This window comes from Diachasmimorpha longicaudata, chromosome 3 (assembly GCF_034640455.1).
Source record: "Diachasmimorpha longicaudata isolate KC_UGA_2023 chromosome 3, iyDiaLong2, whole genome shotgun sequence".
Taxonomy (NCBI): Eukaryota; Metazoa; Arthropoda; class Insecta; order Hymenoptera; family Braconidae; genus Diachasmimorpha; species Diachasmimorpha longicaudata.
In genome coordinates, this window is record NC_087227.1 from 280,932 (window position 1) to 308,533 (window position 27,602).

Genomic DNA, 27,602 nt, shown 5'->3' on the forward strand with positions numbered 1-27,602 from the left:
TCATTCTCCACTCATACTTAAGGGGTTACATGGGTTTCCTCGGGCAAAAAACGGCCTTTTTTCAATAATTTTTTTTGCATATGAAAAATGAAATATTTAGATGAAACTTTTTATTATTTAAAAGATACATATTTAATAAACATTTTGTGAAATTTTCAAAAAAAATATCAAGATGGCGGCCATTACGACGCCATTTCCGGCAGTCCCTTGGAAAAAAGGTGCCTCCGCGTTGTCAGCAGAACTTCTTTCAGGATTATCTGAAATGAAAGTAAAAAAATTCGTGTTTTAGTAAAGACAACAAACTAGGTATTGGACGAAGGAAAAAAAAAATGAAAATTCGATTTTTGGCAGACATTTTTATAAAAAAATGCAAATTTTGATGAAAATTTCTCGAAATTTTTTATTTTTAAATAGTTGTAATTAAAAAAAAAAAAATCCTTCGTTCAAGACCTTGTAAATGATATCTCGAAGACTTGTGTAAAATTTCATTAAGATCGGTTGAGTAGTTCGCAAGAAATCTTGACAACCGACTTTGAAAATATAGTTTTGAGAAAAACGCGTTTAAAGTTTTGGAGACAATAAAAGTGGGAAAAAAAATCTTTTTTTCAACTTACATTGAATCGTCGATTCCTGGGCCATAAAGTAGAGAACCTGCTGCAGCTGCAATGTCCACGGCATCCTCTTGCTCCTGTCGATGACGCACCCTGGCTTCACGAGTCTCGCTAGTAGATTTCTTTTCGGCTGCGATCACCCGGTTTTCATCTATCTTTCGGGCATAATCGTGGGAATTTGGACCAAGTTTTAGGTCCATACTGTGCATAATTAATAATAATGCTGATATTCCTTCATTGAAAGTACAAGCAACGATTAATGCAGCAATTTGAACGATTATTGACCCAGCTGGAAGTATTTTGGGAGTAATTTTCCAAATCAACTGATTGAAACTTTCATTGTTATTTTGTGTAAATCCACCAACACACCGCTCCAAAAGCTCATCCTTACTCAGGTCTTCATAAATTGGTTTCATTGCAGTCAAAACATCATCTGGTAATGGAGTATAATTGTGTTTGAACGATGAGAGATTATTTGATGCTGATGCTTGCTGCCAGGTGCACCACGTGGCTGGAGCTTCAGGGCAATTTTGATGCTGAGGATTTTTGTCTGTAGAGCTGTAGTGGTAGTAAGTAGCCCATATTGCATCCCTCATTTTATCAGCTGAATCACTGTTTCTTCTTATCGCTAAGCCATAATATACAGTTAATTTGTCTATCAATTTATTAGTGAATTTACCTTTACCGGAAAGAATTTTTTTTTGAGTTTTTTTGCCTTTGACCATCTTTTCCTCAACGGTTTTCTTCACTAAATCACGCAACCGGGTGCCCATCCTCTTCTGTACGTGGCCAATACATTCTTTCTTATTGACAACACAATCTTCACCATAAGGTTGGGCTTTGAGAATACCAGAGTATGTTTTAGAATCTCCATCTCCTATATAATTTACGTACCTCACGCCATGTTTTACAATAGAACGTTTAAACATTTCAATAATTGAAGATACTTCCATGTTTCCAGATGCTCCAGTGTGATTGGCGGTACATTGATCAGTGTCGATGTGTTCTTCTTTCCACTCTTCAAATTCTGCCGTATCTAATTTTTTTTTCCAAGACTCACATAATTTACAGTATGAACTTTTAACAATAACATCCAAGACTTTTCCTGTGTGATATCCGATTAGAGAACTGACACCATAAAGTGATGCAAAACCACGCTTTTTCCACGTCCCATCACCGGAGACAGTCACATCTGTCGTATCTTCAATGTTGTTTGCTAAACTTGTCATTTGCTTTTCCTCTGTAGCAGCAGAGGAGAACAGTTTCTCAGCAACTATGGTAATACATTCATGTATTTTATTAATATAAAAGTCGTATGTTGATTGATTCAAAAAGGAGCTGCTTATATCCATCAAACCGCAAAACTTCTTGCATCCAGCAAGACCCAAACCCAATACTCGCATAACAAAAATAAACCGCCGATTTAGTTCATACATTCTGCCAATTTGTTGACATGATAAAATATATTTTGGTTTACATCGTTCACATTGTACCACAAGTTTAAATCCCAGACCGAATTTGGAGCATTGTTTAAAATCTATTTTTCCATTACAAAATTGTTCTTCACCTGCACTTTTAATAATGTTTGAACACCGTACAAAAGACGAAAGTGTAGAAAAAACCAGAGCAAAGTCAATGATCGAATATTGTAGTGTGGCTTCCTCTGGCACGTGCTGTTTATCCTCGCCTTTTAATTTCTTTGCCGACGAACTCGTGAAAGAATTATCATCTATCTCAGGATTTTTTGGATTAAACGATTGTTTCCTTTTCTTAGGTCTATCTTTTCTACGAACACCTTCCGTTATCTGGGCTCTAGACACTTTAAACGGCATTTTTTATCGAATAAAATTCACAGCAAACACTTATAAACTCAAAATAAACTACGTAGTTTAACGAGAAATCACCAAATGAAATATTTCCCCACTAGTTTACCTTATACAGTGAAAGAAAAGGGCAAGAATTACGGCTAACAATAGGCGAGCAGCTGCAGCGTTATACGTTATACCTATTGCGCGCTCAGCCTATACCTGACCTCGAGCGTCCGTCTTTTCAGGGCTGTATCTCCGAAACTATTACTCGGATCAACTTGAAAATTTAGGACAATATTCTAGAGATGTTATAAAATTTAATAAGACAAAAAAAAATCGATTTTTTGAAACCTTGAACCCCATGTAACCCCTTAATTTTTTTCGTCCTTTGCTGAGACCAAAAGTTTCACTTTTTATTCGAAATATTCGGAAAGGACCATTAAAATAATTGTAACTAATCCTTTAAATATAAAACACCTTTAGATGTTTGCTTTGTATTCGATATTCTTAAACTTCACAATCACGGAGGAATCCTAAATTTCAATTTAAGTTGAATGTTTTTCCGTGAATTACAAGGGTCCAAAGTTTACAAAGAATATTTCACTTAAAATTACAGTACAATCTCGATTATCCGAAGTAATGTCAGGGAAGACGTACCTCCGGTCTAACTTATGCTTCAGTAAAATTACCGAATTTTAAGCGGTACGAAAATGAGAATTTCGTCATTTATTTAAATATATACTCTAATATGAATATTGGAGATCAATTTCCTTGATTTTTCCTTGAGATCGTAAATTTCTTGATTTTTTGTCCTAAATGGGATTCGGTGTCACCGTTCCCCGAATTCAAAAATGCATTAACAGCAATTTCCTTGTTTTCTGTTCATTTTCAGGGAAATAGGGAACAGAACCTGACTATTCTATTTGGTTTCTCCACGAGATCCCGAATTTTCCATAACAAAATGTCCTGAAATCCTCCAGTGTGGCTCAATAAAAATTCCCGAAATTTATCAGTAATAATACCCCCCCAAGGCCTTCAAAAATATCCGATTAATTTTGAAGGTCGAGGGGTACTTGGCTGAATTATTTTTTTCATTCCAATTTCAAGCAATTAAATGTGTGGTATGGTTTTTCACTGGTAATTATGGCTTCCAGCATATATCTTCTGTCTGCACAAAATGCAGAGAATTGTTTCCAAATTGTGGTTTTTTTCTTCACCGTATTATTAGGAACATTTTTTCAAAGTTTTTGATCAATAATGTCCAAGGATTCTCCTCCAAACCTGCTCATGTCGAGGTAAAGTCTTTAAACTTGATTTTTTCTAATGACAGTTTTGGCGTTTGAAACGCGTACAAATTGTTTATCGGATATTTTCATTGCTTGGCAACAAACAGGGAAATATCCGAAGTAAAACCCTTTTACTTGTACCACGTGACGGGAAATGCCACCATTTGATTGGTTGAAATTGGGATGAATGTATTATGTTTTGCACGGTTTCGTGAACTTCACTGGTTTGAAAAAACGTTAAAAAAAAAAAAGCCAAGCTGGTATAAATACACTGCCTTGTTTACAAAGCCATCACTCTGAATACAACGTTTATGCCAAAAACGCCTGATATTTGGTCGAAAAAAAAATTTCAAAAAAAACGCCGCGATTAACGTACTTGGCGCGGTTTCTAAAAAACTCCATCAGATGAGAGCTGCTATTCCCTGTAGATATAAGTCCTATAAGTTCAGGAAGTGTCCCTGGACAAAAACATCGTTGCTGCCTTACTGTGCCAGACTTATTGATCTGTGGATGCCAGATTATCCAATGGTATAAGTTAATAAATTCCCCTAATTCCAGGGTTGCACTATTGGACACCTCTGCTGGGTTTAACCCATGGAGGAATTCTAACTGATTGAAATAAAACACATTATTATCTCATAATCTGCAAACACCTCCTGTGGCAATATAGTTTCTGATTCTGGAGTATGTTTCAAGATACAGAACCTCCTAAGCTAAATCCTCGTTAGTAGGGAAAATCGCGCCAAGTACTTTAGTCGCGGCGTTTTTTTTGAACATTTTTTTTCGGCCAAATATCAGACGTTTTTGGCACAAACGTTATATTCAGAGTGGTGGCATTGTAAATAAGGCAGTGTATTTATGCAAGCTTGTTTTTTTTTATTTTTAGCTTTTTTTCAAACCAGTGAAGTTCACGAAACCGTGCAAAACATAATACATTGAAACGTGGACTTGGCCATTTTTTTCAAAAATTATTTTTGATTTTTATGAGATTTTTAATATTTTGCCAAATATATTTCAAGTTTTTTCACCTCAATGAATTTTTATACTAATGTTAAGAAGTCTCTAGATGACTGACTTTTTTTTTATGATACATATATATGTCTCGAATATTTTTACTTCCAACTTTTTATTCTTTATTCCTTAGCCCGGTAACTTATTCTAACTTTGACGGCAGATGTTGGTACTCCTTGGGGTTTCTTCGAGTTAGGTATAGTCAGAAAATAACGTTCAAATAAAATAGAAAAGTAGATAAGAAGACGACAATGGGAAAAAGGAACGCAAAGAAATTACTTCAGACATTTTATAAGGTCCATTATTTTATTTTCAAAATTATCAGAAACTTCTAGTCTTCGTTGAACACATGGTTTTCGTACTCTAAATAAACAGTCTTTTTTTCTGTTACATAGTTAATATTTGATATTTTCAAGCGCCTTCTGCCAGAGCTGGGATGTTGAGATCATTGTCGGCCATGTTGATAAACTGACAAAACGAGGGAGGATGCGTTCACCAACACTTCACTGCACTGTACACTGTTGTATAAGGTCTCTAGATCACCACCGTCTTACTAGCGAATGGCCAATCACGATTATGTATTACACTACAGTACACTACACTGCGCGCTGCCAACTGAGCTGCTCAAGTGTAACCCGTTAGTTGATGGACATAATAAAAACTCGAGAAATGTGCATGATAGCTCGTTGCTATGCGCATATCTTCGTTAATATTCAATAAACAAAATCGAAAATTGGATCAGTGGAAAGCTGATACGCGATTTATATAATGTAACTAAGGCCAGTTTTCATCAAAATTATCGCGTAAGTTTATTAACTAAGAAAAAGGGACTGGAGGTAGTGGAAGGGTAAGTTGTGTGGTGTATACAGGGTGTCCCAGAATTGCACGTCCAAACTTTAAACTTAAGTTGGGGGTGAAATTCTGGATCGAAAAGACCTGAGCGATTTTTTGATCAGATGCACCCTCTTCAAGTTATTGAGGGTTGAAGTTGGACGAATCAGGGGCGTGGAATACCCAGTCGCACGTCGGTGAGAAAAACATGCGAGTGTAGTGGTGTCCCCACCATACCGTACTACTCCCCTGCGGCGGCAGAAAGAGATGCATGGCGGCGGTGGGTAAGAGGAAGGGGAGGGAAATAAAAAAAATGAACACCTGCCCGCTACATAATAGTAGATTATGACATGAGGACGATAGGTTGAGGATTGTGAGAAGTGTGAAGTTTGCAGCACGAGGCGTGACAAGTCGCAGTCGAGGCGAGCCGGAGGCTTCGCCCCCCCCCCCCTAGCGCAAAAAAGAAATAGACTTAATTAAAAAAAAATTATTCTTTAGAAAAATACATAAACAATATCAACTAAAGAAAACGAATCTTAACGTTTTGCTTAGGTTCTATTGTCCATGGTTGTGTTCATCGAAAGAAGAAATCATACGATTGCAAAATTTATTCACCAAAAAACATTTTATAATTTGTATCAATTTAATTTTATAAACTTTTATAATATTAAAGCACTTATTAATCTTTTGGTATTTCGATTAAGATGAAAAGTGAAAAACAGAAATAGGCTTAATTTAAAAAAAATTATTCTTTGGAAAAATACATAAACAAGATAAATTAAAGAAAACGAATCGTAATCGAAATACTACCTCTTACCCTCCGCCTCCAGTCATCTCTTTCTGCCGTCGCAAGGGAGTAGTACGGTATGGTGGGGACACCACTACACTCACATGTTTTTCTCACCGACGTGCGACTGGGTATTCCAGGCCCCTGATTCGTCCAACTTCAACCCATAATAACTTGAAGAAGGTGCATCTGATCAAAAAGTCGCTCAGGACTTTTCGATCCAGAATTTCACCCCCAACTTAAGTTTAAAGTTTGGACGTGCAATTCTGGGACACCCTGTAGATACTTGGTAGCTTTCGGTGATCTTTCACGTATGAAACGTGTACTTGGCCGATACGCTACCGCGTATCTTGATATGATGATAAATTGATAGAATGTTTTTTCTGTGCCGGGATCATTGGTATTGGGAAGGTGGAAGTTTCTACCCAATTTATTCATAGACTACACTATATTCTAAGGTTTATTCTCTATTCTCCGTAGAGATGAGAAAACCCACAGATGCCTTATCATTAATCATTCATAATCTTCAAACTATCTTGTTATCCGCTTATTACTTACACAGCTAAGCTAACAGATAAATACTTCTAAGGTAATAGGGCACTTTAATTTTAATCTCGAAATCGAATATCTACTACTCCTACTCCTTAAACTTTTGCAAAAACCTCTCCAAAGGACATCCCTCTTCATGACTCACTACACCACTAATATTTACCAGCCCATTCTGAATAGTATCTCCCTCTTTCTTACCATCTTTGCCAATAAAGAACATTTAAACTGATTCGATACTTGAGTTTTTAATAAACAATACATAGCAGCTACCCCAAGTCTCTTTTGATTATCGGCACTACCTCCCCTGCAGTTAACATTTCTCCAATTAAAAACCAGCATTTCCAACTTCCTTAAAGATCCTCACTCAATAGACACACCCTCAGAAGACGATAGGGGAATGGTGAGAGAGTTTTCCGAGATTTTGCAGTCTTAACTCCGATTTCAAAAAACCATCAACGATTTTCCGTTCACGCATATACGGGTTTTCTATTTCGCATTTCGCCATCCGAGCTCTTTTCGCCTTCATAACATTACTTTTTTCATTGTTTCTTACCTTGTTACCTAAAAAAAACCTTAAATTTATTAATAAGTGTGTCAAGTTTTAAAATAAAACAAAAACCCTTGTAGAAATCCATTGAGTCTCCATTAAAATACAAAATTGTGCATTAAAAAAACTCCGTTTTATGTCTTTTTTCTCTCATTTTAAGAGAATTAATAATTCTATAAAAATTTTGAATTTAGTCTTAATATTCTTTCGAGTAAAGTTAATTTCAATAACTCGAAAAGTACATGCGATTACACAAAAAAATAATAATCACGTGCACAGTTGGTACAATTTTTGGAGGCTTTAGCGTGTGTATTCGTAACGTTTGTTTCGGAGATTTTTTTTTGGTCTTATCGATCTTATCATCAGATGTTTTTTTTTCATGCAGTTTATACAATTTTTTTCTCTTTTTTTTTACGTGTGTAAAACATTTTTCAGCAGGGGTTCTTTTGAAATAATAATTTTGTGAAAAATTAAAGTGTTGAATTTACATTTTACTATTGGTATAAGGAATTTATTGTGCCCTTAAGATTTTTGATTAAAGGTTCAACCAAGGTGGTTCTCTGACGGGGCGATCTCAGACATTTAGGAATTTAATCCGAATGAACTAACATGTATGCCGGGTATGTCGTAAAGTTTTCTTAAATTCTAAAGTTTGCCATGTTTACCAGATGTCTTGCATTTACTTGTTTTATTCCTTGATTGTTTAATGCTCTTATGTTGAGAGATGTGAATTTCGTCGAAGAATAATATTTGGACTCTTCCAGCTAGAATTTGTCATTGATAAAAATGGACGACTATTGGTTTAAAGGAGAAGATCTCCCCTTTGTCTTTTTATACTGACTAATAAGCCACCTTCCTACGGTCATTGGAGCATTATTACAAATACTTAGGTAGAATACCTGTCTTCCATTAGTTTACAATTCATTGATGTTGAATTGAAGTCGTGAGCCTGAAGTTTACTCGGTTTAGAATAGTCACTATAGTTATTTGAGTTTGAAGCACAATTCTCTTGAGACCCAAGAAATTATTTAACTCTCGCTTAAAGGAATTTGTCTCCCCCAATCCCTGCTCATGTAAATACATTCTCTACTATTCTTCGAGAACCCTTTGAAATTTTATAAAATAAACTTTCAATACCGAACAAAATATATATTGGAAAGAATGGCGTGTCACTTATACCATATAACCAACTTTGGTCATATAACCATATGACCAAAGTTTACATCTTTAAACTTAATTGCCATAAATGTTTTTCCATACCGTTTATGAAAATATGTATACATATATTATGAATAGAATAGGCCTCTGGAGGATGTGGGTTCGAGTTTCATGTGAGTAGCTTAAATGTCGTGGAAAATTCATACAAATTCATGCTGCTATTTACCTTCCAGTGCTATATTTTATTGATGTATTTTTTTTTGTCCATAGTATGTAGAAATATTGATTTCAAAATTTGTACTCACCCGGTTCTCATCAGTGGCACAACAACACAACACAACACAACACAACACCCAAAACTATCGCTTTTAATTCTCACCTTTTCATTTACAAAGAAAGGCCAATTCTATAATTTTAGTATAAGTTTTAGAGAGGGGGGTCATCGTTCGAGAGTTTAGTTTATTAATTTTTTCTAAATTGTTGTGATTTTTTGTTAAGCTAGATATAAATGTGAAAGAGGGTGTCGAAAGACGTAGCAACATGAGAATCATATGCATTGCATAATCAAAAATGGGGAGAGAGTGGAGAGTCATTAAATAGGTAAATAAATTATTAATTTATCATCAATAGAAAAGTGGGGTGTGAGCATAGCTCACTCTGATCGCTTGCTCCACTTGAATGTTTTCATTTAAAAAGCTCATAATGAAATACTTATAGTTGACATGTACATATGTCCTTTCAACATTCTTCTCTACAACTAAAGGTAATCAATAAACCCGCCGATTTTTCAAGAGGAGGGTGCCCTGTTCATATTATTCCCCTGATAGTATTAATTTTATTAAATGATAATATTAAAAAATCGCAAATAAATCATTTATCTTATTTTGATTTGCCAACAAAATATTTGATTATTCCAGTCATTATAACCCTTACCATTGTTAAAAATCATAGAGCCTTGAATTTATTGTGAAATTATTCATTGAGATTATCAGTTAACTTTGTAATATTCCTGTACTTTTTCCAATAGGGCAGGTATGCAGGGATTGATGAATCTCATCTGAAAATCATAAAAATCATTTCCATAAGAAGAGAAGAGAGGGTCATCACCATTTGTTTTTCCTTCTTCACTAATCCATTATACATTGCCAAATGATCGATTATGACTACTATTACATAGTCGAGTATATCTCCATAAAATGTGGCATGTTCGATTAGTTGACTCGTGTTGTTATTTTTTGTTTTATAAATAGGAAGAGGAAAGGAAAAATAAGAGGGCGCGTTGCGTTCATTCGGCACTCTGAGACGATTAAACCGGATATGATGTGCATAAACATCATTTATTTCGATCAATTGATGAGCAAACAATCGAGTCCTCTCGAAAGTCAATATTACGAAAATACCGTATGAAAAAGTCTTGGCTTTTTGTGTAATTGACTAGTATAAGAAGACGCAAAGCGCTTTGTAGGTTAGGTTAGGTGTGGTGTGCAAGCATAAGCCATAAGATTGTATTCACAAGTCGATGAGCAAATAATCACTAATATGGATTTTCACCACTTGTTGAATGGTCATCTTATTTATAATAAGTCAATATTATTAACAAACATTAACCCACTCAAAGACAATTATTGGGAGAGAAAGAGAAAAGTCTAGTAGTAGATTTTTCGAATTTTTCGGAGTGACGAAATAGTATATTTCCATGTATTAGTTGAAGTGTCAATCACACATCACACGAGTTACAACACCTCGTCTCACTATTGTTTTTGTCAGTTACATTCAGGGGGTGACAAAGAGTGCCATTTTTCGTTTACTAGTAAATGAAAAGGCCCTTTTTTCCACACCGGCTCAATGTAAGAAAAAATAAGTTTATCCTTGTCATGATGTTAATTGGAGTGAAGCGAATTTCTACGTTGTGAGAAAATGAATATTCAAAGTTTTGGTCTCATTGCTGAATCTAGAGGAAATGAAAATTGTTATAAAATTGTCAAATGCACGTCGAAAAATCAAAGTATTGAAATAAACGACATAAAGCACAGTTACAATATATTTCACAAATTATTCTTGAACATTCATACATAATACGAATTTATTTACTCCATTTTTCGCGTAATTAAACGGCATTTTATTCATTTTTCTATACTGTGAAACTTTTTCTTCTTTATCCCTTAATATATTTAGATTTTTTCATTAATAAAGAAGATTATGTGTTTCGTAAAAACGCATTCAGCACTCGCAAAAGTGACGCATTCACCAATGGATAGGACTTATCAAGGAATTTAATTAGTATAAAAAAAAATGTTTCTCGTATCTTCATATTTTTCGTATTTTCTTTTTTTCAACTGAAAGTTCTCTCCTATTTTTCCCTTTTTCATACAATTTTTTTTTAATTTCTCAGGGCTTTTCCCTTAAGCCAATCCACCTCATTATTTGATAATTAGTGAGGACTAATTCACTATCTCACTTTTATTACTTTTCACTTGGTTTTCATCTATTAATTCTTGTTTTCTGTTGTTTTTTTTTTCACTTTGGAAGGTCATCGCCAGCGGTTCGACGTCTTTTTTTTATGGTTTTGGGTATTTGGGGCCCTCAGCGGATTAAAATTGCGGAAGTGAATCAACTAAAAGAACAGTGAAAAATTATCTTGAGCTGATAAAACATTAATTCTTCTTCGTTAATTTCTCCGTGATGAAAAATTATTCTTTCAGAAGAGCAAAAGATAAAAACATATTATCTTTACGTGGATAAATCGGAATGTCTCTCTATTTTTTCTCTTTGGATCTATTCTATTTCCTTTTTCCGATTTTTACTGAATTCTCAAACTTCTCAGGGACACTCAGTCAGTGATATCACCCGCCTCCAGCAAAAAATGTTAAAATTATAGCCAACTATTTAGCTTATTGACACTAGCGTCCTCAGAAAACCCTGCAGACTGGTTGGCTGCTAGGCCTAGGAGGTAGCTAATGCCAAAGTCCTAAATAATTACCAAGTAATGCCATGATGTTTAGAAAAGGAATAAAAAAATTACCATTTTTTGGTTTTATCACATGGAAAATCGATTTGCCACGTTTTTCGTTAGAATGATTTTATTAACGTGGAATCCTAGAGAACGTGATAAGAATGTTTTTCTTCAAAATGATTTCAGCTGGAAAAAGGTCGTTATACATTCAGCCAAATGCAAAAAAAAAATTCGTCTTCTAAATTAAACATCAGCACTTGACTGATGATTTTATCGAATATTAAACAAGGAAAATAACTCGGGGAAATTGAGAATATCACCAGGGCCTAGGAAAGTCTCTATAAGGCTAATGTTTTTTCTCATCCAAAAACAAGGAAAATTTTCTCCACCTTAATGTTTCTTCTTCTCAATTCTCTTATGTTGTCTTTATGGAAGATGGACTACAAGTACTTGCAAGCCCTTTAATCCTTACCTAATTCCGGCCTATTTAAAGATGCCAGATCATGGGGAATAAAGCTCGGCATTCCTTATAATTTATTTCACATACAAATAAATTAATAAATTCTGCTAAAGTAAGTGTTGCGCGCTGAAAGTGTTTCTTTCCAATGGAAAATTGTAATCGTATTTTTTTTTCGATAAGCTAATTTTTATTGGGAATGCTTAGACATGTGAGTTATGTTTAAAAAATCATGTTTTTGAATATTGTCTGTAGGTGTGTGGACATTTGTAATCATCTGTCGAGATCTGTCGTTATTAGTCGAGAACAATGGGTGCAATGATGCTGAAAATTAGTGTTTTCATTAGTGCAATTTTAAAACTAAATTCAAGTTTATTTGCAGAGCCGTACTGAAGATAGAGCAATTTCTCAACTTTATATTCGTTCTTTCATTTTGCCTGCGTGCGCCATAATTCAAAACCATAATCGAAATGAAAATTTAAAACAACAATCTACCCTTTTAGTTTGGTATTGAAGATGAACGAAATCGAATCATTGCTTTCTCAAATATTTATTCCTCATTAAGTGAAGAACTACTAGTCTCATTCTTTTGTTTTTTTTTTGTTCATTTTCATGTAAAATACCCTCCAATTAAAGAGTTTGGCAATATCTTCATTTTTCTATTGGTCAGTCAAAATTTATGGTTCAATACTTGAATACGGCTAAAAGTCGGGGCAAATATTTGCTCCAACAGATAGCGATTCGAGTTATCACTTTATACTTGTATGCTTTTTAGCTATGTTATGCGTATATTATATACTATATATAAAAAATAAAAAAAAATGAGTTTCTATTCTCCTCTCTTGGATTTTTCATCAGCATTTTTAATATACTCTAATAGCCCAATGAGAAATATATGGGATATGGCTACCGTGAAAAACCTCTGACACACTGCTCGTTTGATGACAATTCCGTAATGATGTGACTAAAATTAGAAAAATATGGAATAATATCGAAGCTAGTGGGTAGCTAATTATTTAGACATGTCTGCCAATAAGTACTTGGACTTGCTATTATTCATTTTAGGTACAACGGCGTAACATTGGAGCCTGTGGTGAGTTTTTTTTATGGTTGCTCTCAAGAGGTGAGCACCATCGATAAAATGGGCGTGCAAATGATTCAACCAAACAGGTGGCCGTCACCTCATATTTTACGTATTTCTCCGATTTCAATTAAATGAAAGTTGGGAAAGTATATTTATCCACTTGCATGTCAGATGAATTATAGCTGGCGCCGGGCTTTATCTCCCTATTTTTGTCCATCTCTACATAGTTGGAACTAGGGTCCGATGATGGGATACGGGGAAAGGGAATTTAAAAAACCTCAATGTGGGTCTCTTAATGTGAAAATGTTCTTCTTCAATTTTTCGATTTGAAAAAAAAAAAAAAAAAATCAAATAAAACATCTGCTGTTCATTTCTGGCTTTTCATCTCAAACAATACGAAAAACTTAATTCTCCTTCCTTCACTCACCCTTGCCATATGATCTCAAGGTTAAAAAATAGTCTAAAACACTAAAAAAATGATTTTCATTTAAGATTTATGTTACGAAAAATCAGAAAAAGAAAAAAATTTCCAATTACAATGAAAAGAAAAGGGATCATAATATTCTTCGAATAATGAATTATCATACCCATCCACTCAAGTCGCGCATAATCATTAATTTATGTGTAAAAACTTGTAATTATCATACTAATAATAATACAATAATCAATAATAATTAATCATTATAAGATTTAATGGACAATGTTTTTTTGTTATCTGTCTTAATTTTCCGTTAAATTAGTGAAGAGAAATACGGAGAAAATCATAAAGTAATTATGGTGGATTTTAAGAGTCAGCTATGCCATCCATAAGTGCATCTCAAGGATCTCGCAATTTTCCAATAATTCTTTACCATTTAAAACACAAAAACTTGTCATTCTCCACAGCTCTGGAATTTTTCCCGATGTTTATTCATTTTTCTCCAATTTCTCTAGGATTCCGAGATGTTACTGAACCTCCCCCTGTTGTCTTAAATAATTCTTAATGAAAAAAAAAATTGTTTATTTGATTTGTCGTCGAGAAAAGCGTGAAAAGTCGGTTTGTCACGTACTTTGAATGACATGATTTTCCTTAGTTGTGATCCAAGGGATAAATATCCAGATACATTTTTTTGTAAGATTTTTCAAAGCTAGAAAAAGGGATAAAGATATTTTTCCCAAAATGTCAGGGTTTTCGAGATGTAAGACAATGTCTGCAATGAAAAACTCGACTCATCATGTTTTCCTCGACTAATGTTTCCGTTGATTTGGTTTTCTGTAGAAATTGTAAATTTTCCTCGACTTTTTTGTACTTTTTCTTCAGTAGAGGGGGCATAGGTTAGTGTGAACCGTTCGCAAATACATATCCTGTGTTTTATTTCATCGATTTCTCGTCATTGTTTTTAATGATCGTAATAATGTGGTTTTTTTTTTACTTTTTTTTCTCATCTCGATTTAAAATGTAGGAATCAATCAATTAGTCGTAGTGGAGATTAGCGGTTTGCATTCTTAAGCTGATTTGAGAGCCAATCAAGACCCTCGTATAGGCCATCACCACTTGTGGCACACGTTGCTTGGATATACCAGTTCCGATTGCGTAACGAATGAAGTCCCAATTTATCAGTTATCTCTGCTGCATTCATTGCATTTGGGAGGTCCTGAAAAATTGAAAATTATCATTCTTCAATCCTCTGTCCACGGGACTTTTCACATAATTTTTCACTGTTTTTTCATGAGAAATTATCAAAATTGTATTAAAATAAAATCAACAAGAAACATGTTTTTTTTTTACATGAGGCAATTTTTAAAATAGAATATTCAAGAAGAAAGCATTGGATAAGTCATTTGATTCGAGTATAATCAGTTACAGTTATTTATGATAGATAGAAAAAGAGCCATTATTTTATTCGTCTTGGGAAGACGAAACACTTTTGTCTTGAACATTTTTTTATAACTTGCATAGGTCACGAGTCATATATTTGTATAAACAGTTGAATTTTTCATAACATTGGCTATAGCGAATCGGAGGAAAAAATAACGTACACATTGGTGTACTACGCACCAAAACTGGATAATTCCAAATTAGTTTATTCAGGGACCCCAATTTTGGAACAAAGCCATAGTCAGTGCATGGACTAGGAGCAAAAATTTGCAAGCGCCGAATTTTTTTTTGTTTTTTCGATATATCAAGAATTGATCGACAGCCAAGTGCTTCGAAATTATCGATTATTCAATAATAGGTTCCTTACAGACAAATAAAGAAGTAAGTCAGGTGAGCGATGGATCAGTGATTTATCGTAAAAACTCAAATGATTTTGGCTTTCAGATGATAGTATTACGGGCATTGTTTTTTCAGTAGTAATACCACTAGTGTTTGAAAATTGCCGATAGCATTATTGCCTAGGGATTCAATGAATGTTAAAATTTAGCGCGAAGCTGGCCTTTTACCCTGAAAAATTTGACACACTCGATCCTAGCTAACAATACTATCGGTAAATATTCCATTATTATTTTCGATTATTATTTAGTGGTATTACTACTGATTATTGTTATACATGAATTTGGGCCAAGCATAGTGCAGGCAGGAGCTAGTATGAGGATAAAAAAAAAACTGTTAATCAATGATGTGTCAGTGAAAAAGGAAAATTCTCCAAGGGAATTCCTTGGCGTTCAGTGGGTTCTGACGGAAATTCCAGCATTCCATTCTAAAGGAAATTTCACCTTTCCACCACTTTCATGTTGAGCATTTTGTATGACAGATAAATAAATATAGTTGTCAGTTTGGCGGACTTGTTATCGGCAACATTGACGAAACCATCAGTCATAATCTGTCTCCAATGAATTTCATGTCCTCTAATTATATTTTTTGCTACATTCTGAGCTGGATAATGAAAAGCTAGGCTTGTAGTCACAATTTTCTCGTAGAGTACTGGATTTCTTTGAGAACATTGGAAAATTTAATTTTTTTATTTCCTTTTAAATTATTAAAAAAATCATCTATAACATGAAAACGTTATCGCAGATTGCAAGCAGTTATTATTAACCCAATAATCGCCCTACCATTATAGTTTAATAAAACCCTTATTTTAACATTTTATTTATGGTGGCGATTTATGATCAGGCGACCCTCCCCAAACGAGTCTTAAAATCAATTTTTATTGAATCCAACGATCAGACAAGTAATTTAGTGTCGTGGAGAATGTTTTTTCCAATGTTGACCTCGACAACATGGCCGATTATCGGGGGTCTGATTGCAAACCATTTTATGGCCAACCGCTGCTAGTGGAGAATATCGATTTCGCTTATTTGTTGGACCAAATGTTTTTTTTTTTTTGACCTATTGACCAACTTGTGAGCATATATAGAATAATCAAGGGCACTTGTCATTGAAATGGCAAGATCTTAGATGTTACGTGACGTAGACGAGTGTCAAATTTATTAAAAGAAAGTGAGTGTCACCACCACCACCGTATCAAGTGAGTGGGATTTCGGAAACTCTCACATTTTAGTGAGAGTTTTTAGGCTTCCAATCGTCAGATGAGTTAATCAGTTAATTAATGTGGAAAATGTTAAACGAAAGAATATCCCCCTTTTTATTCTGTCATATATATCACCATTAGTTTATTACTAGGTCTATGGATGATAAATTGTGGAGGCACTGCACACTATAATTATTAATAAATAGTGTAATACCGTTCAATTCGCCTGTCATTAAATTAATCTGATGGAGTTTGTTCATTGGTTGAATTCAGCATAAATATCGCCTACGAATTTCTCACTCGGGATTTTTTATGCCGTTCGAATGAATAATCAAAAAGCTCTTTCGCTTCAATTTTTCACGCGCTGACATTGTTTTTAAACCCAATCACCCAGATTGCAGTTTGCAGATGGGTCATTTTTTTTTCTCCATATTCAACTGTTTTGAATAAACAGCCGCCGCACAGTGCAGTAGGTCAGGGATCGTCTAGCGTGCAAGTGCAATGAGGAATACACATAAATGGCACATAAATGGAAATTAATCAATTTTTTAGTTCAAATCATTTGAAGATGCATTGCCAGAGCATTGTTACTTGATTGAATATTCAGTTATTCTATTTCAACAACGTCATAATAGTAACCCAATTCTTGTATCACTTGTAGCAACATTGTTTTTTTGACAATATAAAAAAAAAGGGGGAAGGGATGAATTTGGTAAATGATGAGGACCCATTGATACCCATTTTGCCATGTCCTTTTTCTCAATTAACGACGGTGATGGCAGGGAGAATTCCATTAAATCATGTTTCCACGTGGTGGTTTTTTTTACGGACATAGGACGAGGGGGTGGGGGGCAACTTTGTGCATTTGGAACAGAGCCAGTTTGACTCCTGTTATTTTCTTAATTAATGATGATGGAAGGGGGAATCAGTAAATTACAAACAAAGCCATTGTTTTCCCATTGTATTTTTCAACAATGCAGAAAGGACGTGGACACTGATGTTTCATATAAGACAGATAAGTGCTACTTGCGAGGCAATTATTATAAAATTGAATAGTTTTTTGTCAAGTTAGAAGAATGTGAAGCACAGATGGGCTTTATATATTCTACAGAGGATTAAAAACTAAGAGATACGTATTTTTTTGATCCACCCGATGAAGTTGACCTTGTCCGAAAGGGATTTCCAGAGTGGGCATAATCGGAAGGTCATCAGAAATGATGAATACGGGAATTGAAATGGTAGGGAGGAGGCTTATCGGGGGGTAAAACAAGACTACCCCTCCCCCCCCCCCTTAAACATTATCTTCTGATAAATGAAATCATTATTTAAAATTCGTTGTAATTATTTGGAATAAAGATAGAGCATTTGAAAATAGTGAATGGCTGTTTTCGTGTCAGGTGTTACTTAGAACTTGAAATTATTGGGTATGGTCTTTGGAGGATATCTTTGAATATACTGACGTTTCAGTGGCAAAAAGAAGAGGAGTGATCTGTCAATGTTGACTCACTTTTCCTCAGTTTAATACAAATAATTATCCAAAAGATTAAATAGCGCCTCTGAGCAAGGTTATCAAGTCATTTGCTCATGGGAGATATCGAATAAATCGCAAAAAATGAAAAAAAACTGATAGCCCCTTCGCTTTGATGAATCTCAGCAAGTCATTCTTCAACTTTTTTTCATATTCGAAGAAAAAAATCTTCATAAGGGTCAATGACTCGTCTCATTATCAGCCACAATGAAAAATTATTTTCGAGATTTTCCGATATTCTCCAAAAAGTTCTGATACTCTATGATTTTCTCAGACGAGACAAAATTTTATTTATGTCACTCCTCCTTCAAAGGCACAAACTCCCCTAAAAAATTGGCTTGCAACGGGGAGTAGATTTTCGTTATCCAGAAAAAAAAAAATGATATTTATGATGGCTATAAACGATTCATATCTACTCAACTGACAGATTGGATGGGCCTTGGGAGCCTTACCGGGCTGGTAAAATCAACGAAGAATCTCGTCAAATTAATTCCAGAAACACTTTACAGCTGGCTTTAGTGTCATTGCTCTGTGGCTGGCACATTATGACTGATGGTTTGGCCAATATGGCCGAGAGGAAATCGGCCAAACCGACATATTATCAAACTATATTTTCGGATAATTTACTGTATCTATTTATCTGCCACCTAAAATTCTCAACGCCAAATGGTTTGAAACATGAAAAACACATGATATTCTACTAATGAATTTCCGATGAAAATTCTGTTTGACAAGCTCAAATACTGAAAAATAATCATTCAAATTCACCAATTCGTCTTTACTAAAAAATACTAAGGTGAGAGAAATTGATTGATTGTTCATTTTAATAATAGAACTTAATGTTAATTTCATGGACATTAAGGAATGAAAATTCCGGATGAAACGAAAAAATTAAACAGCTCGTTTTCCATCTGTTGAAATAATATTGAATAATCCTCATTAAGGAATGAGGATGAATAATCCCCAGTACCTTTTATTCAATTCGTGACTAATATTTGTTTTCATATATTGCCAATTTTTTCTAGTCCAGAGAAAATATTCAAAAAATCCCAATAAAGTCATTTACCAAATCGTATCAAGTTTTTTTACAAAAATTATATTTGTAAACTTCCTACCAATTGAAAAAAATAAATTAGTCAATCATTAAAGAAAAGAGAGATGTAGTTTTGAGTTACCTGTTTGTTGGCAAATATTAAGAGTACAGCATCTCTGAGTTCATCCTCAGCCAGCATTCGCATCAATTCTTCACGTGCCTCTCCAATACGTTCTCTGTCATTGCTGTCCACCACGAAAATTAACCCCTACAGACATTAACCCAATCATTAGATTAGTTGCTGTGAATTTTCAAAAAGTGCAACTAATGATGTTATATTATAATAATAATAATAATAATAATAATATTCATAACATAAAATTCAATACTCTAAAACTATGAATTTTTCTTAGTAAGCATTTTGATAAATTGGTTTGGAAAACAAACAGAGTTTATTGAATGGGTACGAAATTACTTAAACTAAGTTCATGATGACAATTTAAAAAAATAATTCAACTAAGAAATAGCGCCAAGTTTGTCAAGTGTTTTCATTGAAAAAATAATAATCCATTCTATTTTAAAAAATTTATAAAATTTTAATTAATGTGTATTCTATTGGAAGATTTGGTGTTTCATGCTCCTTCCCCCATGTTGAGGTCGGATGTACACCCTTTGTGCTCGTAATCATGCCTTTCAAGTTTCTCCCTCTATTCACTTATTTCTCAATAATTATGAAGGTTCTTTGAAAATATTCTTCAATTTCGACCCAAAAGCAAGCAGGCAATGTCGTAAATGTATGGATATATTTTATTTGCCATCAATAAATTGATGGCCAACTTCTGCCTCCTTTTTACAATATGTTCTTCCCTATTAATTTATATCTATTAAGAGCATCTATAGATTTAAATAGCCAAATAAACGAAAACATCTACTTGTTTCAAGAAGTAACTTGTATTTGCTCATTGCTATACTTAATAAAAATTTCAGATTAAAAAAAAACCAATTCGAAAATATTCCACATCATCAGTTTACACTAAAAATTCAATGTCCCCGAAACTAATTGTTCAATTAAGCTCATTTTTAATATCGGCGGTCCTAGTGATAAGAGCTACATCTACTCTGAATTTTCAGTTAATAGTTGAATTTTAATGGGAGTAAGAGGGTGAACAACAATATTTTTTTGTTGTCGCAAAAACAGACAAGTGACAATAGCTATGATTTCTTTCAGGGTTCACTCTCCAATTTGTGATTGATAAAAAAGGGCTTTATTTTTTTATCAACTAAAAGATAATCCACGCAGAGATATTTTCAAAGAAAATTTGTATTCTTACATTTCCGATTGCACTACTTCCACCCGAAAACAAAAAAATCTAATTTTCCTGAAATGTAGAACTAGAAAATTTTACTGATCAGGGATAATTTTTTAATTAAGAAAATTCAAAAAATTTGATATTTCCTCAGACAGTAGGTAAGAGTTGAGTCTAAATCTGTACCCAGATTCAGCTCGTTTGGTGAAGCCATTTATGAGAAATCATGATTTGGCTATAAAAAGTACTATCGAAATGATTCTAAAACTAAACAAGATATTCAGTTCCTTGTTTTTTCATTTTTTATGTCATGAGTGAATCTACGGGTATCAATCAAAAATTGAAAAGTGGACCCTCTCAAAGAAATCATAGTCATTGTCACTTTTTTTGCTTTTTAAAAAAATATTATTGCTCGACCTCTCATCCATGCAAAAATCCAGCGACTACCTTAATATTCAGATGAGATCTTCCTTTCATCATTACAATGGATGGTATTCAAAAGGAGGTTAATTGACCGATTAATTTGATAGATATTTGATTTTTAATGTAAAATAATTATGTGGAATATCTCAGAATTAATTGGATCAGATTCGTTTTTTTTTAACTGAGAATTTTTTAAATAATAGAAAGAAAGCAAATGAAGATTATTTCATCAAATAATCTGATATTTTTGGTAATTTTCTGATTTAGATCAATATACATTGTTAATCCATATTAATTAATGAGAAGAAACATATTGCAAAATCCATTCGGAAGCTCGCCATCAATTTAGTAATGACAAAAAAAAATCATCCCAAACATTTTCATAACTCATCTACAGTCGCCTGCTTTTTTAAATATATGTTTGTTATTTTTGATAATCTACTAATTATAATAAAAACTCAAGGTTTAATTATATAGGTTTACATGAAAAAGTCCAATAAAAAACAATCTAGATGACGTTCCCTGGGGAGTATATTCCATTTAAGGCGCGGATGGGCTAGACTAAACTATCTGGAAGAGAGTGTTTTTTAAAAAAATTTTCACAGTTCGTACTTTTCAATTTAGATGTTCGGACAATTGTAATCAAGTAAAAGCTATAAACGTTTGATATAAAACTAAATAATTTCCTGAGGGATTCATGGGTAAGTTATCATGACAAATCGGTCCGGTAACAATCGTTGATTAATTTTAGCAATTTTTTAATTACAATCGTCTTACCAGATAAAGCGTAGAAGCCTGGGATTTAGAGAAATATAATTGCGGTGGCGATTAACTGTTATTTCAGTGTATGAGAGAAGGAGGGGTGCAGGGGAAGTATCATGAATGTAAATCATTTCGTGATCAATAAATGGGAAGGAAATGAAAAGTTTTGTTTTCTGAAATGTTTTTCAATATTTTCAAATTTTTAAAAACTCCAATAGTCTTATTGTAAAAGGCGTGGACCCCTGGTTAACAGAAAAAATTAATCGAGGTAATAATCAACTGTAACTTCATCAGATGAGTGGAGGAGGGGCGGCAAACTTCTACTACGACTATGTTATTGCAAGGTAATAGTTGATCCTTATCTCAATTAAATTCGTTTAATTACTGGAGTTCTACGCATATTATGCTAAGACCATTGTATTGAACATTTGAAAAATATTCAAAAATTTATCAGACAACATTTTACATTTTACATTTGGTTCCCATATGTTAATAATTTAGATTGAAGATATTTCTCCTTCTCCCTTGCATCTCTCACACGCTGAGCGGACAGTTAATCGCCACCTCAATTATATATTTCTAAATTTCCAGTCTTCTTATTCGCCAAGTCCATTTTTTTTCACCATCTGTTCATATTTTTGGCGTATCCCTGCTGAATGCAGCACTGTACCAGTTTCAGATGAAAAATCAAAAACAGTTGTGCTATTCATGGAGGTATTTACTTCTATGACTAATGATATAAAGAGTTGAAATTCAAACGCAATCATTTATCCTGTGAAATAAAGAGGGAAAACTGCATCGTATGAGTACTGAACTCTTGATGATTTAAGTAATGAACTGCCATCGATTGAACGTTCGGTATTTTTAGTTGTATTTTCAAGAACGCATCAATTTCTGATACGTTTGGATACTAGCTCTCTCGCATGGTAATTTAAGGTTCGTTCTAAATCGCATTGGGGGTACTTTCAAGAAAAATTCATCTGCTTTAAAAATGTAAAATTATTCGTCATCTTGGAAAATAATGGATTTTGAAAACTTTTTAGGTAATAAATGATGCTCACTTGCGTGTTTTGGAAATAGTGTCGCCAGAGAGGTCTGATTTTGTCTTGACCACCCACGTCCCATACAGTAAAGCTAATATTTTTATACTCCACAGTCTCTACATTGAAGCCTGAAAAATAAATAAAATTAAATTATTTAACGAATTCCTTTTTTCAAAATGAAAGCTAAACAAGACCAATTGGCATTAGAGTGAATTTTCAAATGACTTTTATTGTTATAAATTTACTAAACTACAAAAAATATTTGAACAAATAGTGGGTCAAGTCGCTCAAGAGAATGTAAAACGGTATTTGGATTAATCAGAATTCATTGCCCTGGATTCCAATAAATTCTCTAATAAATAGATGGTAATGCAATATTAAAAAATACTTTTCATTCGAGATTTAATTTTATGTAAAAACTCTTAGCCTTTTCTTTTAGTTCTGCGTTCTTAACGAAAAAGTGAAATTATGAGAAAAACATGTTATTTCTTCTATTGATTTTTAGATGATTTATTGAAAAATTTTAGTTCAATGATTGAAAATAATTGAGAATTGAAAAAAAAATTGTCTTTAAATCTCACCTATAGTGGGAATCGTCGTTACGATTTCTCCTAATTTTAATTTGTACAGAATTGTTGTTTTACCGGCTGCATCGAGACCAACCATGAGAATTCTCATCTCTTTTTTGCCAAAGAGGCCTTTGAATAACGTCGCAAACATATTCCCCATGATCGATGTTGAATAAATACCTGGAAAATTCATGATAATTAATTGATCAATCATCAGTTACAATTCATTCAAGACAAGTAATTCAGTAATAACTTGATAAAGCACAATGACATCCTCATATCTACTTTCACAACTGTCAATAAAATTTTCAACAAGTTCACTACCAACAATGAACATGTTTATGCAAATCAAACGTCTAAGCTTTAAAAATGCTTAATAAAAAAATAATGAATATGTGTAGAAATTTCACGTTTCCACCGAATCATTAATATCCTATCATTTTTTATGGAGTAGAATCGACATACAATCTTTTATCCTTACTTTGTGACAAGTATACGTGGCCTTGATCTGACGAAAAAAAAAAATTAAAAATACAATTTTCAACTGCGATATTCGGCTATGTTGAAGGAAATAATTTTGCTGAGTTTCAGAAAATTGAAAGTCCAACCAACGAAACCATCTTCCACACCTTTAATTTCAGTCTTTTCCTTCGCTATCTGCAATTCAGACTATTCTATTTAAGGTTTTTACATTTTCAGGCTGAGAGTCCATGTTTTTTATGAAAAAAAAAAAACTACATTTTCTAAAAAAAATTTTCTTGATATTTTTTGCTAAACACTCGAGTACACATAATAAATACATTAGGATGGAAAAGGGGAGGGGGGATATTTATTTATGGTTTCGAATGAATTCTAAGAGATCAGGCGGGATTTGAGTGATGTGTACTGGAAAGTAAGATGTGAACAAGTGTGAGGTTGCCGATCTCAATCATCAAGCAAATGTTATATAGCATACAATAGAGAGTGGAGTTTTGGAATGGACAACATTGATTGCATCTATCAAGGGGAGCAATACAATGAACAATGAACAACAAACTATTCCAATATATTTACGACCCGCTATACTCGATTATTCATTTTTTGAGTAGGCCATTCTACCCCGATAGTTGAATCTATTTGTTCGTTCGTTTATGCACTTCCGGACGGAACTGTAATTCTGTCAATGAAATATTTCAAGGTGGAATTTTAAAACTTCGGGTGTCAAAAACAAATAGTATTATCAATATAGTATATGGTAAATAAAGGATGCTCTAAAGGGTCTTTATTTGACTTGCCGTTGTGGGAAGGGATTTTTCCGCCCCCGCGTAGGCGCCAAGCGAGAGGCAAATGTCACTTTGCTCTCCTCAGGCCAGAAAATTGTATTTTCTCTCTCAGTATACTCTAACTGTCATGTGTACGCGAGTGTTTAATTTGATGTCGTTGAGAAAAGCATTTTTCTTCCTTGAAAATATGAATATTTCAAGATAACTAAATAAAGTGGAAATGCCAATGGCGGAAGATCATATCGCCAGCTGTATTTGCGAATTTCGACTATTTGAGACTTCTGAAAACAATTTCATTCGCGAGAGCAAAAAATATTCGTGAAAAATTCTAGTCAAATTTTTTTCACCAAAGCCACCCCCTTCTAAACTTATGAAAAACCCAATAAATGGAGTGGGGGTTGGTTTGCTTTATTCTATTGAATATTAACCATTTATGAGAACAGTAGAAGAGTAAGAAATTTTTTTTATACAACACCAATAAGTGATAAAATGGTCAGTGTTAAATTTTTCCTCTTTTCGTTTTGTCAATTAATGACAAGTGACGTGTTCTAATTAATTTTTTAATTAGAAAAGTTGAAGAGATTGAGGTGTTGATAAAAAAATGAAGTAAGCATTTTTTTAAAATACTCGCTCGGATTTTCTTTTGTTATTCACGTGACAATTATTTGTTTATCTTTTTACGCCTTGCGACACCCCACCAAATACGAAGAATAGCCAGCCAGGCCTGGCTCTCCGCCAAAATCGTAATGTCAACTGAACAAACGACAAGAACAACAACAACAATTTTTCCTCTTTCATAATCAAATCGTGCGTTGATCTACTTACAGAAAATTCCGGAAAATCATTAGATTTCTTTGGGAAATTTTTATTTCAACTCCCCATCACTCGATATACCCTCGAAAATTCTCCAACATCATAAAAACCTTTCAAATGTAAAAAATGAAAATCCAAAAATCCTTTATTCTATCCTCCAAAAAGGCAAATTAAGTGCGAGGCGTCAGTAATTTTTATTTATGATAAATATAGCAAAAAATATTCCACATAAAACATTTTCAATTACCCCAAACCTATCGGAAAAGCTTGTCAAGATGTAAGTAAACAATTGTTAACCATCAAATTATCAGTTATTCTCTAAAATTCCCCACAACAAATCCAGAAATTTTCATAAAGACGTCGAAAAATGGAAAAACATCAGATTTGCACATTACTAATGCGTATGATTTTTCAACAATTTAAAAACTCAAGGAAAACCCCCACTAGAAGTGCAAATGTTAACAATTGTGAGATAAAAATCCAGAATTTCCAGAACAAAGTCTTAAGAATCAGAGAGCTATGCAATAATTAGGCGTAAGATTTCCAACTGGTTTTTATATCGCCACATAGATGAGCATATTCAGGCAGAAATAAATAATTATTTTCCAATAAGTAGTAGAACCTCTCACCACTTGTTTTCAAATCCCAACAATCACAGCTCTCCCAAAAGGCCCTCCTACATTCTATAAAAGTATGACAATAGTAAGGGTGAGGGGACTCCTCGAAAACCTAACAAAAATCTAGCAAACATCTAGCAAAAATTAATGTTCCCATCACTTGCGCTCCTCAAATCCAAAAGTCCAAACGAAAATTCTAGGAAATTTAGACCAGTCATCACTCATTTTCAAGAGGCCCAAGAATCGCCCAAGAATCTAACAAATCCATATGCGCTTAAAATGTGCAAGCCTCACTGCACACTGATTTTTTTTCATATCCTTAGAATATTCAGGCTTCGTCAAGGGTGCAAGCAGCCAAAAAAAATTGACCCATGGTCGCCACCTATTCCTCCACCCCAATAATTCTGAACCTGCCCCTCCCCTCGCCACCTTTAAAACTATAAACTTTCCTCTCAAAAGTCATTTTAAAAGACTTGTATCCCCCAATCCCCAAAACTTCCACGTGAGTAAAATCTCGGAGCACCGCGTCATCATCTCGGTTTCATTCTGCCACCAGAGAGAGCACACACGAGGTGATAGCGTGGCATACAATCGATTCTATTTACTCGTCACCCTTAAAAAAAGAGCTTGCCCCATCCCCAGAAGGAGAAACCATTGCTGAATCTCCAAGCCGTCAAGTATTGACACAATGAAAAAAAAACTTGGAAAATTGAGGAAAAAAACCAATATTACCAACCAATGCGCTGGCAGACCTGTCTATCTCGTACCGGGTGGAATCACCTCAACTCTAAGAAAATACTTCCAAGTGTTAGAAAACACTCCTCACTTTCACACAAACTATTATTCCTGACGATTAAAAAACCAAAATGATCGATGGAAAAATTACTTTCGCCTTCGCGTTCCAACGACAGTCAAGGGATGATTGTACTGTCAACTCACCAGCCCAACGAGTCACACTGAGCGGCTCCAAGAAAACCTAAACGTTGAAACTTTGTCAATTTTTTTTCTCATCCTTCCCTTAAATATCCCCCAATATATTTTTTCTATTTCACAGAACACTCATTCACGATTCATAACTAATTAATAATTTACCTACCTTTTTCCACTAATAAAATTATTTATTCAATTTTTACGAGGCTTGTATCAACGATTAAAACATAAAACTTCAACACTTCCGTATGTTAAAATGGCGGACCGTACCGAAGGTTGGGAAAAAGAATTTCATGCGTTCGTGCCACGTATAGGGCGGCAGGCAACACTGCCATTGGTTTGCTTGATGGTCACGTGATTTTGGATAATTACTTGGACATTGGGTGGACAGAGGGAGACACAAGAGGATGGGGGCTAAAGCAGAGGCTTCTTTCTATCTCGGGGTCTGGCGAGCTCACACCAATCCTAGTAATGACCCCGTCAGTGAGAGGCGCTAGCGTTGACTCTGGCGGCTGGCGAAAACTTCGCCAGTTTATTCAAAAATTGCCTCTCCCTTCCGAATGAATATTAACCAATGAAAATAACCTTGTTCACCGGAGAATTATAAATGTCTTTGCGACGAAATTCTATTGGATTTGCCAGCACGCTTTGCATCTTTCAGTTTACCGATCGAGGACATTTTAATTCTTCTTTAAATACTGGTGGCAAATTGAATAGACTAAAGGCAGAGGCTCAGATTGGGGGGAATTAGGCGACGCCATGGCAATGCGGCTTGAGG

At 34.1% G+C, this 27,602-nt stretch overlaps 2 protein-coding genes across 2 annotated transcripts; both read right to left on the reverse strand.

Moving 5' to 3' along the window:
- Positions 1-44: 44 nt before the first annotated feature.
- LOC135161012 (uncharacterized) lies at positions 45-2,721 on the reverse strand. The gene is made up of 2 exons (XM_064118243.1): positions 615-2,721; positions 45-257 (listed from the first exon to the last, which is right to left on the reverse strand). The coding sequence occupies exons 1-2, from the start codon at positions 2,441-2,443 to the stop codon at positions 254-256; spliced, it is 1,833 nt and encodes a 610-aa protein (XP_063974313.1). The 5' UTR covers positions 2,444-2,721; the 3' UTR covers positions 45-253.
- Positions 2,722-11,025: 8,304 nt separating this feature from the next.
- Positions 11,026-27,147, reverse strand: LOC135160968 (ADP-ribosylation factor 1). Its single transcript, XM_064118178.1, has 5 exons — positions 26,991-27,147; positions 23,215-23,382; positions 22,652-22,761; positions 19,241-19,366; positions 11,026-14,716 (listed from the first exon to the last, which is right to left on the reverse strand). The coding sequence occupies exons 2-5, from the start codon at positions 23,360-23,362 to the stop codon at positions 14,552-14,554; spliced, it is 549 nt and encodes a 182-aa protein (XP_063974248.1). The 5' UTR covers positions 23,363-23,382; positions 26,991-27,147; the 3' UTR covers positions 11,026-14,551.
- Positions 27,148-27,602: the final 455 nt, after the last annotated feature.